Genomic DNA, 14,434 nt, shown 5'->3' on the forward strand with positions numbered 1-14,434 from the left:
GGGAGGGGAGGGAAGTAGCCCACTGAATTTTCATTGATCAAGGATGGCCCCAGGCCAAGGTCTTACACGGCGAAGCCGGGAAAAGCAGGACTGACAGAAAGGGGGAGGAGGAGCACGAGAAGCTAATTTACATCACAGACAGCGAGGAACCAGAGCAGGAGCGGGTCAGTGAGGATGCTGCAAACTTGAACTACGTTTATATTGCAGACAAAGACAAGAATTAATTTACAATGTTACAACATATATGATCGTTTCACGTGTGCAGTAAATAATCTGCTTAGCTCGTAGTGCTTTCCTTCGCACCACGACTCGACAACCTTACAACAACAAAAACATACACAATATCATACGTCTTATCAATGGCCCGAAAATACGCAAATCTCCACGTCTTCACAAACAGCAAGGAGCAGAACACCAGCCAAAGCCCCACCACGAATCCTACAGCCAGTCCAAGGTAAAAGAACACAATCTTCGGTAAACCTTTCTCTCCATGGAGAGGAGCCTGAACACCATCATCGTCTCCAGAGGAACAATTCTTCAACAGAGGCGGCCCGCAGAGACCGGCATTGCCAGTGTAGATGTATGCTGGATTGGCAAGTGATTGGAGCTGGTTCCCTTGAGGTATCCTCCCCGACAGATTGTTCCAGGACATGTTCAGATGGCTCAGTGAGTCAAGTCTGATAGACTAGATGGAATACCACCGGAGAGCATGTTCTTCGACAAGCCGAGGGACTCGAGCTTCTTGATAGCACCAATGTACCATGGGACTGTCCCAGTCAAGTGGTTCCTGGACAAGTTCAGGTTCACCAATCCTGTGAGAGCAGAAAGCTCCTCCGGGATCTCTCCGTCGAGAACATTGTCCGAAAGATCAAGGCTCACCATGTAGATAACCCCACGATCTTGTCCCTTTGTCACAATTGGAAGGCTGTCCACAATCCGATCGTTCCCCGATGCGCCGTAGCCTGTCAATGGCTTCAGAACAAGTGGGGGTGTTCTTGAGTCATGCCGGTCATGTTTCCAAGAGAACTAGGTATGTAGCCTGATATCCTGTTGTCGGCTAGGTCCAAGAGCTGCAGATCACCAAGCTCTGCAAGCTGAGTAGGGATGTTACCAGTGAACATGTTTGATCTCAACCGAAGATGCGTCAAGGATGGCAATTTGCTCCCGATCCACTCCGGTAGGATCCCGGAGAACATGTTCTGAGCTAGATCAAGGAATGTCATGTCCTTGCAGTGTTTCAGGAACACTGGGAATTCCCCTGAAAGATTGTTGTTGTACAAGATGAGAGTAGTAAGACCAAGGCCATTGGACGACACATTTCAGCATCTTAATAATGGAAGATGATATTCCAACTTCAAACCACAAAGATTACATAAGGAATGCCATTGGACGACACATTTCAGCACCTTATTTTCTTAATAATGTAAGACGATATTCCAGCTTCAAACCACAAAGATTACATAAGGGTACATGTTTCAAAAAAAACATGTAGCCAAAACATCAGCATGTTTCAAAAAAAACATGTAGCCAAAATCTGATGTACTAAAGAGAAATAACAAAATAAGAAAATACAACTCAAATTCTCTGACAAACTAACTACTTAAGTAATCTCCATATACATCTTGTTTCGTAAAGTCTCCTTCAAATGAAACGACTTCTACTCAATGAGTGAAATTGAAACTAAAGCATCAGCCAATCCAACAACGAAGAAGAGTGGCAACTCCATCTGCTGATTGATTCTCTGAACACAGGCTCAAGATCGCAGCAAAACTAAACTATCCACACTTCATTAGGGACGAGCAAGATACCGGTTGCTATTGAAGAATCTAAGTTGGACAACTACAATATCCGCATGAAGTACACCACCACTCAAAATCTCCGAAACGACGCCTCCACCGAGGAAACAACGATAGTTGCTACCACCGCTGCCCGCTAGGATAAAGTTTTCACATGGAGATTTGGTGATGGGTGGGCTCGAGACAAATTGACAGCGCCCTCAAGAGGTAAAACGGTGCTCAAAGGCATTATCACCATCGAAGCTGGCCAAGGCTAGCACAATTTTCGCCATCATACTTTAGCCTAGCACAACATAGCCCCAAGGGTCGACGGAACACGTCTCATATTACGTCACCACGGATCATCGGAGGCTGAAGCACTACCAACCTTGACATTGACGAAATACGTCCCATACCACACCTGCCGCGTGGCGAGGTCATGAGCACTTGGTTGCGAGTACGCGGTTCGTGAATGAATCCATCCTTCCCCGGTAAGGTTAAGCAGATCCAACCGAGCATTGGAGGCAGAAGCAGGGGCGCGGGCCGACGCAGACCACGGACAGCGACCGCCCGGAGGGGACGTCGCCGCCGTTGAGCAGAAAGACGCTCGCGTCCGTCGCGTGCAGGAGCACCCGGAACGGCGTGCTGCGGTGCAGCGTCACCGCCGCGGAGGCGGACCCCGCGAAGCTGACGACGGCGTCGCTGCGTCGTGGATGTGGCCCTGCCGCCCCCGTTCTAGGGACGGGAACTGAGGAGGCTCGCGCCGCGGAGGACCGGCGAGGGCGTCGCCGCCCTGCTGCGAGCGTGGTCGCAGGCGCCGTCACCCGCTCCGCGCCAGGCCCCCGCAGGGCCGGCAGGCTCGTCATCGAGGTAGTGAAGGGAGAGGAGGAGAGACCTCGCTGTCGCCTTCCTAGCGACCACCGGACTTCCGGCGGCGCGCTCCGGCGACGACGAGGTGAAAGCACTGGTGGAGGCCCGGCGGCGCGGACGCTGGAGGTGCCTCCCGTGAGGGGTGACGCGGGGGCTGATCCGCTTTTTCCGGATCTCCCCCTAAAGCAGATCGTTGTTGGATACATCCAGATGCATTAAGTTTGGAAACTGACAGAGAGATTCAGGCACTGTTCCGTTGATCCTATTGGAGGAGACATCCAGCTCCACTAATTCAGGGGCTCCAAACTCTGATGGAATTGGGCCAGATAAGGAGTTCCTTGAGAGATCCAACACAAGCAGCTTCTCTGGTAACAATGGCACAGAACCAGTGAGGTTATTCGCTCCGAGATATATCGCAAGCGAAGAGTTCATAAATCTCAGAGAAGATGGCAACCTTCCACTGATCTGGTTCACCGAGATGTTCAGGTAAACTGCATCTGCAAATGACTTCCAAAACCACCGTGGCAGTGTGTCCACTATACCTGAATGAGAGATGTCAAGGTACCTGATCTCTGGCTGGTGCCTGATCCATGCTGGGAACTGAGGTCCCATCCTGACATCAGGGAAGTAAGCATAGACCAATTTGCAAGGAGGCTTCCAGGTAGGCCTGATCTCCATCGACATTGAGTTATGCGACAAATCGATCCACTCCAAGCTCACTGGATCCACAAGTGGGCTTCCGACAAGCTGCCATTCAGGCTGTTCTTGTTCAGGAAGAGCCTGGTGAGCTTTGAGAGCTTGCCGATTCCTTGGGGTATCTTTCCTGCTAGATTGTTGAAGGAGAGATCAAGATATGTCAGCTGAGACATGTCACCGATCCACTCCGGCAGACGCCCGGATACGTTGGCCGCCGACAGCTGCAGGACCCGGAGGTGCCCCAGCGCGCAGCGAGGGAGCCGAGCCATGAAGTCCGACATGTCGCCGGAGATCTGGTTCACCGTCATGTCCAGGACCTGCAGGAGGCAGAGGTGCTGTAGCGTCGCCGGGATCATGCCGGCCATGGCGTTGCCGTTGAGGTCGAGCACCTGGAGACCCGTCATGTTGCCGATGGCGTCCGGGAACGGGCTGGACAGCGAGTTGCCGGAGAGGTCGAGGTAGGTGAGGGTCGGCACGTGCCACAACCAGGCGTCTTCGGCGGTCGAGGCGTTGATTGCGTTCGAGGAGAGGTCGAGACGCTGGAGCCGTGTCAGGTTCGCCGGCGGCGTCATCGTCAGCTCGCACAACGGCAGGGATAGGACGCCCAGGGACGGGAGGGTGTTGACGTCGCGCGCCCAGCCGACGGACGCGTTGAGGTTCACCGACCCCATGTCGAGGTACTCCAGCGAGGTCAGGCCGGCGAGCCAGGAGAGGTCGGCGGAGTAGAGGCCGGCGAGGTAGCTGAGGTCGAGAGTAACCAGCGCTGACAGGTTCCCGAGCTGCGGCGGGACCTCGCCGGTGACGTACGTGTTGGAGAGGTTGAGGTACCGGAGGGTGGAGAGCGCACCGATGAACCGCGGGAGCGGCGGCGACGGCGACGCCACGCCGCCGCGGCTGAAGCTGTTGTGGCTGAGCCGCTGAGGTCCAGGTGCGCGACCCGCGGGAGGCGGAGGACCGCGGGGCTTATCTTGCCGCTGAGGCCCGTGCTGCCGGCGTCGGCGAGCGCGTTGCAGAGCCGGAGCTCCGCCACGCGGCCCGTGGCGTTGTCGCAGACGACGCCGCGCCACCGGCAGCAGTCGGTGTCCAGGCCCGTCCACGAGGAGAGCGCGCCGTCCGGGTCGCCGGTGAAGCCGCGCCTCACGTCGAGGAGCGCGGCGCGCTCGCTCGGGACGCAGCCGCCTCCGCCGAGTGCGGTCAGCGCCACGAAGAGGATCGCCGCGTGCATGGCTAGCGTACGAGTACTGTGATCAGCTCCCGATCGATCTGTGTGTGAACGATGCTTAGCAAGATGACGACTGATTGAGGTGTGAACTACTCCCTCAGTCCCACACCCTCAGTCCCATTTCATTTAACTTTCAAAATTTATCCCAAAAAATTATTTATATAACTTTCAGACCATCGTCCTCGTAATATCTTCTAGCTCAGTTAACGAATCGATCGTTTACTCCCATCATCGACGTCCGAGCTAGACTTGCTAATTAAGAAAGCAATCGTGCAAATATAATTAAGGGTCTATTTGGATACCTTTGCTAAACTTTAGGGGCTAAAAGTTGCTAAAGTGTTGTTGCTAAACTTTAGTCATGATTGTTTGGTTCCCTGAGCTAAACAGCATTTAATGAGATGGACAATGACCTATTTGCCCTTAATGAGAGAGGGGGTATCCAGACAGGCATTAATGGGGGCAAAGGGTGTCCACCCCACCTTTTAATAAGGTTTAGCAACCAAAAGGTTGCTTATGGGCTAAAGTTTAGCAACCAAAGTTTAGTAGGGGTGTTTGGTAAATTTAGGACTAAATTTAGCAAGGGTGTTTGGTAAGTTTAGTAAGGTGGAACCAAACACCCCCTAATTTTACTCGATAATTCATCAGATTAAAAAGTGTTATTAGATGTACTTTAAATTTTTAGTATTGCTACTAGCCTAAAATTTGCTAAAATTTAGGGCCTGTTTGGATACCTCATGTTAAAGTTTAACAAGTGTTAAAATTTTAACACTCTCAAATGGAGTGCTAAAGTTTAACACATTGGGGTGTTTGGATGGTGTGTTAAACTTTAACACCTTTGATGGGAAATGACTCTATTGCCCCCTCATTTATGGCTGGCGGAGAGAGAGGGAGGAGAGAGAAGGGGGCAATGGTGGGAAAAAGTGAAGAGGGGGACTACTTTTAACAAGTTTAACAACTTTTAACACCCCCTTGAGGTGTTAAAGTTTTTTGGGTGTTAAACTTTAACACCTAAGTTTTAACACATCTGTTTGGATCTCAAAGTGTTAAAAAGTGTTAAAACTGGGTGTTAAACTTTAACACCCTCAATCCAACTGTCTCTGGTATTCGAGGAGTGAACTGCTGCTGAAGTAGCAGTGCGTCTATCGAGACGTAGCATTTGCAGCAAACCGCGGAAGACGAAGACCCCGTTCGCCCCTGTTCGTTTATGGTTGCGACGAGGACATGGTTGCGACGAGGACAGGACTGATGATGCTGATTCTCTGTTGCTATCGCCTGGCTGACCGTCCGTACAAAAGTGATGTCCTAGTACACTCTTCGCGTCACTGTCAGGTGCATAATTTTCGATAAAATATATGACCTCATCCAACATTTAATTTGCCTAGGAAGAGTTAAATGCATGCTCAGTCCGGCTAGTGTTTTAGCTACGTGCAGGTTCAGTCAATATAAATGTTTGTGAATTGTGAAGTTACCAAAATACTCCTCTGTGAACTTTTTCGGTTATCCCAGCTATAGGAAAAAAAAATTTATAAGTTCGAAGGGAGAGAAGAGGGTACTTAAACCCAATAATTCTACATCTTTCAATCTAGCAACCATGTATCACACTAGAACGCTAATTGGAATTAACTCATTAAATTACATGAGCCACACTTTTGAACAAATTATTCTTACATTCCCCCACTTGTCTCACGTATTGATTTTTTTACGAATTACACGGTACAAACGTAAACGCTCGTATATACGCATGCACACTTACTTCTACGAACACGCGCATGCAATCCTACCCCTACGAGCACCTCTAAAAGACTGAGCTGGCAAATCTTCGAGATTGATGAAGTCACCACTAGCGTCTCGCGTCGACTGGCACGTCGCCTACAACTAAAAGAATAACGCCAGTTAAATCGTGAAATATATCTAGTGTCGTTGTCAAGATCAGCGGATCAGGACTTAGACTAGTAAATTTCTTTTATGCGCGTGAGCCTCAGATGGTTGCACGGGAGACACGGATTAGACTGGTTCGGGCAAAGGGAGCCCTACGTCCAGTATCGGGGATGTTCGTGTTGCCCGCGCGGGGATTCTGTAGTAGGGGGTTACAGACAGGCGAGAGAGGGACTGGTCCCAGGTCTCTTTTTCTTTTTCGTGTTCTTAGGAGAAGTGTTGATCTCTTGGTCTGCCGATCGATCCCCCTTTCCCCCCGGCTCTAGGTTCCCCTTTTATATCGCAAGGGGCCGGCCGGAGTTACAATTGGGATCAGATAAAAGGTAAAGAGTGAGATGGTAAAAAAGGTCTGGTGGGAAGGAGGGCAGGGGCCCATGGCGCCCGACGTCCTGCCGACCCTGAACGCGTGCCGTCGTGCATGCTCGAAGGGGTGGCCGCCGGATGCCAAGTGTTGCAGCTCCTCGCAGGTAGCTACTTCGACGTTCGTAGGTATCAGGATAGATCATGATGAGGGGGTTTCGTCATCACCCTGCCGTCCGTTAGGGAGGACGGTGGATACCGCCGCTCTGGTGATAGCTTGTAGAGAGGGGGAGTTTTACGCCTGTACTGCCGTTGGCGCGGGGCCCGAGGGCGTGCGGGACCCGAGGACGGGGCCGCTCCTTGCTTCGCTCCGGTCGCCGCAGGTCATGAGTGCTTTGCGACGAATAGGAGCTGGCCGTCAGTACTGTAGCTCGTACGGGATGGCCGTGCGCGGGTACTTGCGCCGGGTTGCGTGGGGGGCGCGGTCGCCCTGCGCCCTGCCTTCTCTGCGGCGCATTTATGGTGAGTCCGACGGGGGGCCCCACCGGATTTGTCTTGTCTATACGGAACGTATCCGAGGAGGATTCTGACCCGTGGGCCTCAACGTGCCCGACTCCTTCGCTCGGGGTCGGGCGAGGCGGAACCTTCGTGGTACAGGGTCGGGGGCTCCCGACCCTGGGGGCGCAGTCGGTCGAGGCGGAGACCTTGCGGAGGGAGGTCGGGCGTTCCCGATCCTGACGCTGGGGTCGGGCGAGGCGGAGACTTGATCACGCTTCGGTGGGCCTGGGCCTTCATGTTTGTTTCTTTAAGCTGCGTGTTAGGGGGTCGTTTAATATTTCCCCCCAACAGTAGCCCCCGAGCCTGTGGTGGAGCAGGAGTGCTCCTCCGGAGGCTCCTTTCGCTTGTTTGCCGTCGGTTCCTGTATCATGGCGTGCTTGTTCCATTATTCGCCATGCTCGAGAGAACCTGTCAGTTTGTGACCACACGTGTGGTAGTTTTTTGCGAGGCTAACCCCCGAGCTCCTGCTCGTTGCAGGAAACCGATCGGTAGGCCAGGTCGACTTTTTGATCGTTGCCCCTCAAGCGTCCGTTTGCTAGGACGGAGGGGTTGAGCCGGGCCACGTTATCCGCGTAGGACGAACCGTGGTGCTCGTTTGAGCTGCAAACGGGTAAGTTCGAGTGGAGTCCCGGTCCCCGTTCGGGGGGGTCCGGCTCGGGCCAAGCTGGTGGCGTACTCCAATTTCCCGCCAGTCAGTTCATATAGTTCTCGGATCTGTTCGATTGGACCTGAGGGCTCATTGCCTTTCCCCGTGGAAAAACCATGAACTTTATACTGAGCGGGACTCGAATATGAGGTTGGGGCGCCCTTGGCGTTTGCTCGCCTGGGTGTTGGCCACTAGCGGGCCCGTCCCTTCTCACCCCTTGCTCGGGGATGTCCTGGGGCAACTGTCGAACCCGTGTTGGGCCAGTTTTCGAACTCCTGGACCGTATTGGGCCGTAGGGGCGTTTTCAGCCCCGTATCCCTTTCTTACCTCCCTGTGGGCGTTGGACCGGAGCGGGGCGGCTGATGTGCCAGGGCCGATCGTGCGGAGCGTCATGGGCGCGGAGCCCGGGGAGTGGAGTTATGGAAGCGCTGTCCCGCGGATCGAGGAAGATAGGATGTTTTTTCGCGGCTGATCGTGCGCGCGATTTTCGAAAGGAAACGGGCGTGGCAGGGGCGTACCTGGCGCCGCATTTATGGCGGCCGGGGCGTCGGTTTGGCTTCCCCGGTACTCTTCCTATAAAAGCTGGAACACGCTGCTCTGGTTCCTCTCCTTTCACGCTCAAGCCTTCTTGCCTTCCTAGCTCTCCTGCGCTCGCTTTGTTTTCCTTGTTCCCGTTGCCATTCGCCGCGCGTTTCGTCTTCGTCTTCGTCGGTCTTCTTCCTTCTTTGGTGATGGCTTCCTGGGGAGTCTCCCACTTCACTGCCAAGCGCGCCGAAGGTCTGGTGCGGAAGGGGCTCCTCTGCGAGAGGACGGCGGCGGACGAGTGGAGGCTGCCGGAGACGGAGCAGGTTCCGTCGCCGCCCGCCGGCTACGTCGTCTCCTTCGCCCATTTCCACGAGCGGGGATTCGCCTCCCCTCCAAGCCGTTTCTTCCACGGGCTGCTCCACTACTACGGGCTCGAGCTCCAGCACCTCAACCCCAACGGGATCCAGCACATTGCGGCGTTCGTCGCGTTGTGCGAGGGATTCCTGGGGATTGAGCCCCACTTCGAGCTGTGGAAGTACTTCTTCACGGTGAGCCTCTACCAGAAGACCGGGAAGGCCGGAAGCCAGCAACAGTCGCCTCTGGTGCCGATTGGGTGTGCCGGCATCCACCTCCGTCATACTCGCTCCAAGGAATATATGACGGTGAAGACCTCTGTGTCCCATAAGGGGTGGCACAACCAGTGGTTCTACGTGAAGAACTACCCGAACTCCCCCCTGCCGACGTTCACCGGCCGTACTATCGACGCGGCGCCCGACGTGTGGGCGTACGGGCCGGTGGAGAAGGAGAAGAAGAAGATCTCCGACCTCCTGCAAGCCATCGGGCAATTGAAGCGGGAGGGACTCACTGGTGCCGGTGTCATCGGCGCATACCACGCCCGGCAGGTGGCGCCGCTGATGCTCCGGATCCGGCCCCTTGGCGTCATGACCCCTGACATGCCGCCCGAGGGCACCGTCCTGGCGATAGGCGCGCTCGCCGCCTCCGAGATCCAGCAACGGCTCCGGGAGGCGCTGGAGGACAAGGATGTCGAGTACCCGGTCCCCGGGCACCCGCCGATGCGCCCGGAGCAGGGCTTCGTGGACCTGGTAAGGCGTCTGGGTCACTACTTCTCCCCCCTGATGTTCTGCCGTCTCGTTGTTCCGATGTGGATCCTCTTTTTCGCCTCACAGGGCTCGCTGACCCGGGTTAAGGACTCTCTCCCGCCGGTGCCGGAGGATGCCGCACGGAGGGCTCTCAACCGTCTTCAGGCGGAGAAGGACAAACGCCGCAAGGACAAGGAGACGGAGAAGCGGCGGCAGAGGGCCGCCAAGGAGTACCGACGGCGGCGGAGAGGGGCGGTCGTGTCTGACGACGACGACGACGATGAAGAAGAAGAGGAAGAAGAAGAGGAGGAGGAGGAGGAGGAAGTGGAATTGTTTTCCCCCCGTTCGGGGGCTTTAGTGATTCGCGACGCACCTCCGCAGACGGCGGCAGGGGGTGTGGCGGCGGGAGCGCCCGTGCGGGATCCGGCTCCCCCCGGTCCTGGGGCCGTGCCTCAGGGGCCGGCGCAGCGCGTGCTCCAGGAGCCTGCGCGGACCGCTCCTCAGGGGGCGACGCAGGGCGTCCCCCGGGGGTCGGCTCAGGATCCTCCCCAGAGAGGGACGCGGGGCGCCCCTTCAGGGTCGTCCCAGGGCACCCCCCAGGAGCAGGCGCGGGGTGCTCCTTTGGTGCCGGCGAGGGATGTCGCCCCGGCGCCGAGCCGAAGCGTCCCTCAGGGGCCTTCAGAGCCCGCCCCTACCGCAGTCTCGGGTCCGGCGCGGGGCGCCCCCAGGAGTCCGCTCGGGGGGTTCCTCGGGGATCCGTGGGGGCTGCCCCCGCCGCCGTGCCTGCTGGCGGGGGGCAACGGGGCGGCGACAAGCGGCCACTGCCAGACGCCCCGGGGTCGGCGTCTGGCTCCGAGTCGAAGCGCGCACGCCGCCCCTGCGCTTCGAGGGCGTAAGTTGACTCTCTCTGCACGTCATCTTTTCTTTCTCCTTTCATATGTTTCTGTTTGACGCCTATCCGTCGACGTTGCAGCGCTTCTCCCCGTGGCGTCAGCCTGCGGCTGGCGCCCAAGAAGATGCTGCGGTCGTCGTCCTCCTCCGGGGGACGGGCCGCCACCCCGCCAGCGGCGACTGGCGGGGTTCCTGGCGTGGCCGAAGGTCCCCCGGCGGAGGTGGCCGCTGAGGAGCCGGTCGTCGGGACGGCAGCGGGGTCAGCCGCAGGAGGGGGAGCGGGCCCCACTCCGCCTGCGGCCCCACCGGTCGTTCTTCCGGCTCGGGCCGCGATTCCTCCGGGCCCACAAGCCGGGGAGGTGATTGACCTCGACGCCGACGAGGCGGAGGAGGCGGAGATGGCGGTGGGCAGGGCGGATGCCCCCGCTGCCGTGGCGAGGTTGGAGGCAGAGGGGGCGCTGGCTCCCGAGGGTGTGGCGGCGGTGAAGGCACCGGTGTCGGAGGCCGAGGTCTCCGTCCCGGTTGCTCCCACGGGGGTGCTTCCGGCGGCTGAGATGGAGGTGCCCACAGAGGTGCCGTCGGCGGCCGTGGTGGCGACGGGTGTGCAGGTGCCGGAGCCGCCGGCGGATCTGGGGGTTTCTGGCGTCGTACTGTCGTCGTCGACGACGACGTCAGAGTCGGGCCTTGTTCCGCCCTCAGCTTCCTCCGTCCCCGGGGCGTGGAGAGGGCACATCCTCCGCTGGACGTCCCGCGACGACCCGCTGCGGCGCCTCTACGCGCTGGATGATGCCACCGAGTGGCATAAGTGGCAGGTGGTGCATGGCGGCGTCGCCCGGGCTCAGGCGGCGCTGACCTCGGCGTTGGGAGCTTTGGCCGACACCGTAGTCCCTGGCAACCAGGTATGTTCGTTTTTGCCGCTCGGTGATGAGCTCTTTTCTTTTTACTTTTTTGTCTTACCGTCATGTTACTTTGCAGGCTCTTCAGGAGGCCAGCCTGGAGAAATCCGACTTCCTCCGGCGGCAGCGGAACCTCTGGGAGCACTACAACACCGAGAGGGAGCGTTCCAGGGGTCTGGCCCTGCAGCTCGGTGCTGCCCAGGGGGCCGTTCGCGACCTGGAGGGGCGCGAGCAGGCGGCGCTAGAGGGGGCGCGGCGTGCCGAGGCCAAGCTCCAGGCTGTCGCGGAGAAGGCCCGCCTCGACCTTGAGGAATTCCAGGCTGCTATGGAAAAGGCGCGCCATGACGCCGAGGGGCTAAGAGCAGCTGCTACCGAGCGGGCCCGCCGGGACGCCGAGGAACTGGCGCGGCTGAGGGGGGAGAATGCAGCCCTTCGGGCGGAACGCGACCAATTCCGTTTGCAGGTGGACGGGCTCCAGACTGCCGTGTCCCTCAGTGTCGCCCGGGAACGCGAGCTGAAGGCCAAGGCCGACGGTGAGGCTCTTTCTGCTTCTGTATTTCCGTGCTGTTGGTGTTTCGTTTCCTTTAACTTGGTGAGGTTTCTTTGATCGGCTCCTGCAGAGGACCTTGCCAGGTTGCGGGTTTTGCTCGACGAGGAGCGCGGTGAGCATGGCGCCTTGCGGGATGCGGTCCGCGCCGTCTGCGAGGACTTCGGTGTTGCTCCGGAAGAAGGGTCGAGCTCGCTGCCGGCCCGTGTTCTTGAAGTGCGCCGTCGCCGTCGTGAGATTGCCGTGGACGCGCTTCACCTCGGTGTGCGGCGCGCCTTCGGGGTCTTCGGCTCTCACTATGCCGACATTAACTTTGTCGGGATGAGTGAGGGGTACTGCGTCGGCTACACCGACGCCGAGCTGGACGAGATTGACTCCACGGTGACTGCGCCGGCGGAGGCCCTCGCGAAGCTTTTGGAGGATGAGGCCGTCCCCCCTGCCGACCCTGAAGCTGCTCCTGCCGGTCCCGAGGCCTCTGCCGCCGCCGCTCCTGTTGGCCCTGAAGCCGCCACTTCAGCCGACCCCGGGACTACTGCTCCAGCCGACCCTCCTGTCAATTAGCTGTACCGGGCTTGTGCCCAAAAAACGTTTGTATTTAAGTCAGTCGTTTTGAACTTGTTTGCGCTGGCCATACGGGCCTGTTCTTATGACTTTTTATTCTGTGCTAAGGAAACCGTTTCCCTTTGTTATTCCTTCGGTTTTTTGAAAGCGTTTGGATGCGTTGCCGGGTGCGTCAGTAAGTTTTTGATGAGCGAAGGTACCGTAGCCGCTGGGGCGTAGGCTTTTTCGCAGTCCGATCATGACTTGGCTGAGTACCGTTCACGCATCCTTATCTTTCTGCATCCAAAGGTTTTTCGAAAGGGAGTGGCCGGTTTTCCGAAAGAAGAAAAAACGTTTTCTTTTTGGCAGTGCCCAGCGGCTGGGGTCGGAGCCCCCGATAGCCCCCGAGGGGTGTTCGATCCTGGGGCCAGGCCAGGGTCGGATACCCCTGAGCTTAAAAGAAAAGGCCTTCTTGTTTCGTGAAGGTCAAAACTGGTAGCCCCCGAGGGGTATGCGACCTTGGAACGAGGCCAGGGTCGGATACCCCTGAGCTTAAACGAAAAGACCTGAGCCAAGGTGGCTCAGGGTTTCTTTTTAGCGGAAGAACAAAACTGGTAGCCCCCGAGGGGTATGCGACCGTGGAACGAGGCCAGGGTCGGATACCCCTGAGCTTAAACGAAAACGGGGGCAAAGCTATGTATAACTTATAAACAAGAGCTATGGGTAGAAGCGCCTTAGCTGTTCTATGTTCCAGGCGTTGCTGAAGATTTGCCCGTCGGGAGTTGCCAGCTTGTAGGTGCCTGGCCGTAGCACCTGTGCGACGATGAACGGGCCTTCCCATGGGGGAGTCAACTTGTGCCGACCCCTGTTGTCTTGGACGAGGCGAAGCACTAGATCTCCAACGTTGAAGGCGCGGCCTTGTATCCTGCGGCTGTGGTAACGCCGTAGGGCCTGCTGGTACTTAGCCGAGTGCAGGAGGGCTACGTCTCGCGCTTCGTCGAGTTGGTCTTGTGCGTCCTCGAGCGACGCCTGGTTTCCCTGTTCGTCGTATGCTTTGACCCTTGGTGATCCGTACTCCAAGTCGGTGGGCAGGATGGCCTCGGACCCGTAAACCATGAAGAACGGGGTGAATCCTGTCGCCCGGCTGGGAGTCGTCCTCAGGCTCCAGAGGACTGCTGGGAGTTCCGCAACCCATCGTCCGCCGAACTTTTTAAGGCGGTCGAAGATCCGTGGCTTGAGACCCTGGAGTATCATGCCATTGGCTCGTTCGACTTGCCCGTTCGTGCGGGGGTGCGCAACTGCCGCCCAATTCACTCGAATGTGGTGGTCGTCGCAGAACTGGAGGAATCTCTTTCCGGTGAACTGCGTACCGTTGTCGGTTATGATGGAGTTCGGGATCCCGAAGCGGTGGATGATGTCGGTGAAGAATTGTACCGCCTGCTCGGACTTGATCTGCGCCACAGGCCTTGCTTCGATCCATTTGGAAAACTTGTCGACAGCGACGAGTAGGTGGGTGAAGCCCCCGGGCGCCCTTTTGAAGGGTCCAACGAGATCCAACCCCCAGACCGCGAACGGCCACGTGATGGGGATGGTTTGCAACGCCTGTGCGGGCAGATGGGTTCGGCGGGCAAAGAATTGGCATCCTTCGCAAGTGCGGACTACCTGGGTAGCATCCGCGACCGCGGTTGGCCAGTAGAAACCTTGCCGGAAGGCATTGCCCACCAGTGTCCTTGGCGCAGCGTGGTGACCGCAGGCCCCGGCGTGGATGTCCTGGATCAGCACCCTTCCCTGCTCGATCGGGATGCAGCACTGGAGGATCCCCGAGTGGCTTCGCTTGTAAAGCTCTTGGTTGATGATGGCGAAGGATTTCGCTCGGCGCGTGATCCTGCGGGCTTCGGTCTTGTCAGTTGGGAGCGCGTCGTGGATAAGGTAC

The 14,434-nt window shown here is 57.5% G+C and overlaps 2 protein-coding genes across 2 annotated transcripts; both read right to left on the minus strand.

The window, feature by feature from the left end:
* Nucleotides 1-663: 663 nt before the first annotated feature.
* On the minus strand, nt 664-1,223 carry LOC111255725 (LRR receptor-like serine/threonine-protein kinase FLS2). Its single transcript, XM_022828053.1, has 2 exons — nt 1,007-1,223; nt 664-962 (listed from the first exon to the last, which is right to left on the minus strand). Exons 1-2 carry the CDS (start codon nt 1,221-1,223, stop codon nt 664-666), a joined length of 516 nt encoding a protein of 171 aa, XP_022683788.1.
* A 2,138-nt stretch (nt 1,224-3,361) lies between these two features.
* Nucleotides 3,362-4,566, minus strand: LOC101770466 (leucine-rich repeat receptor-like protein kinase PXC2). Its single transcript, XM_022828057.1, has 2 exons — nt 4,283-4,566; nt 3,362-4,235 (listed from the first exon to the last, which is right to left on the minus strand). The coding sequence occupies exons 1-2, from the start codon at nt 4,564-4,566 to the stop codon at nt 3,362-3,364; spliced, it is 1,158 nt and encodes a 385-aa protein (XP_022683792.1).
* Between the last annotated feature and the right edge of the window lie 9,868 nt (nt 4,567-14,434).

Source organism: Setaria italica, chromosome I (genome assembly GCF_000263155.2).
Source record: "Setaria italica strain Yugu1 chromosome I, Setaria_italica_v2.0, whole genome shotgun sequence".
Classification (NCBI taxonomy): Eukaryota; Viridiplantae; Streptophyta; class Magnoliopsida; order Poales; family Poaceae; genus Setaria; species Setaria italica.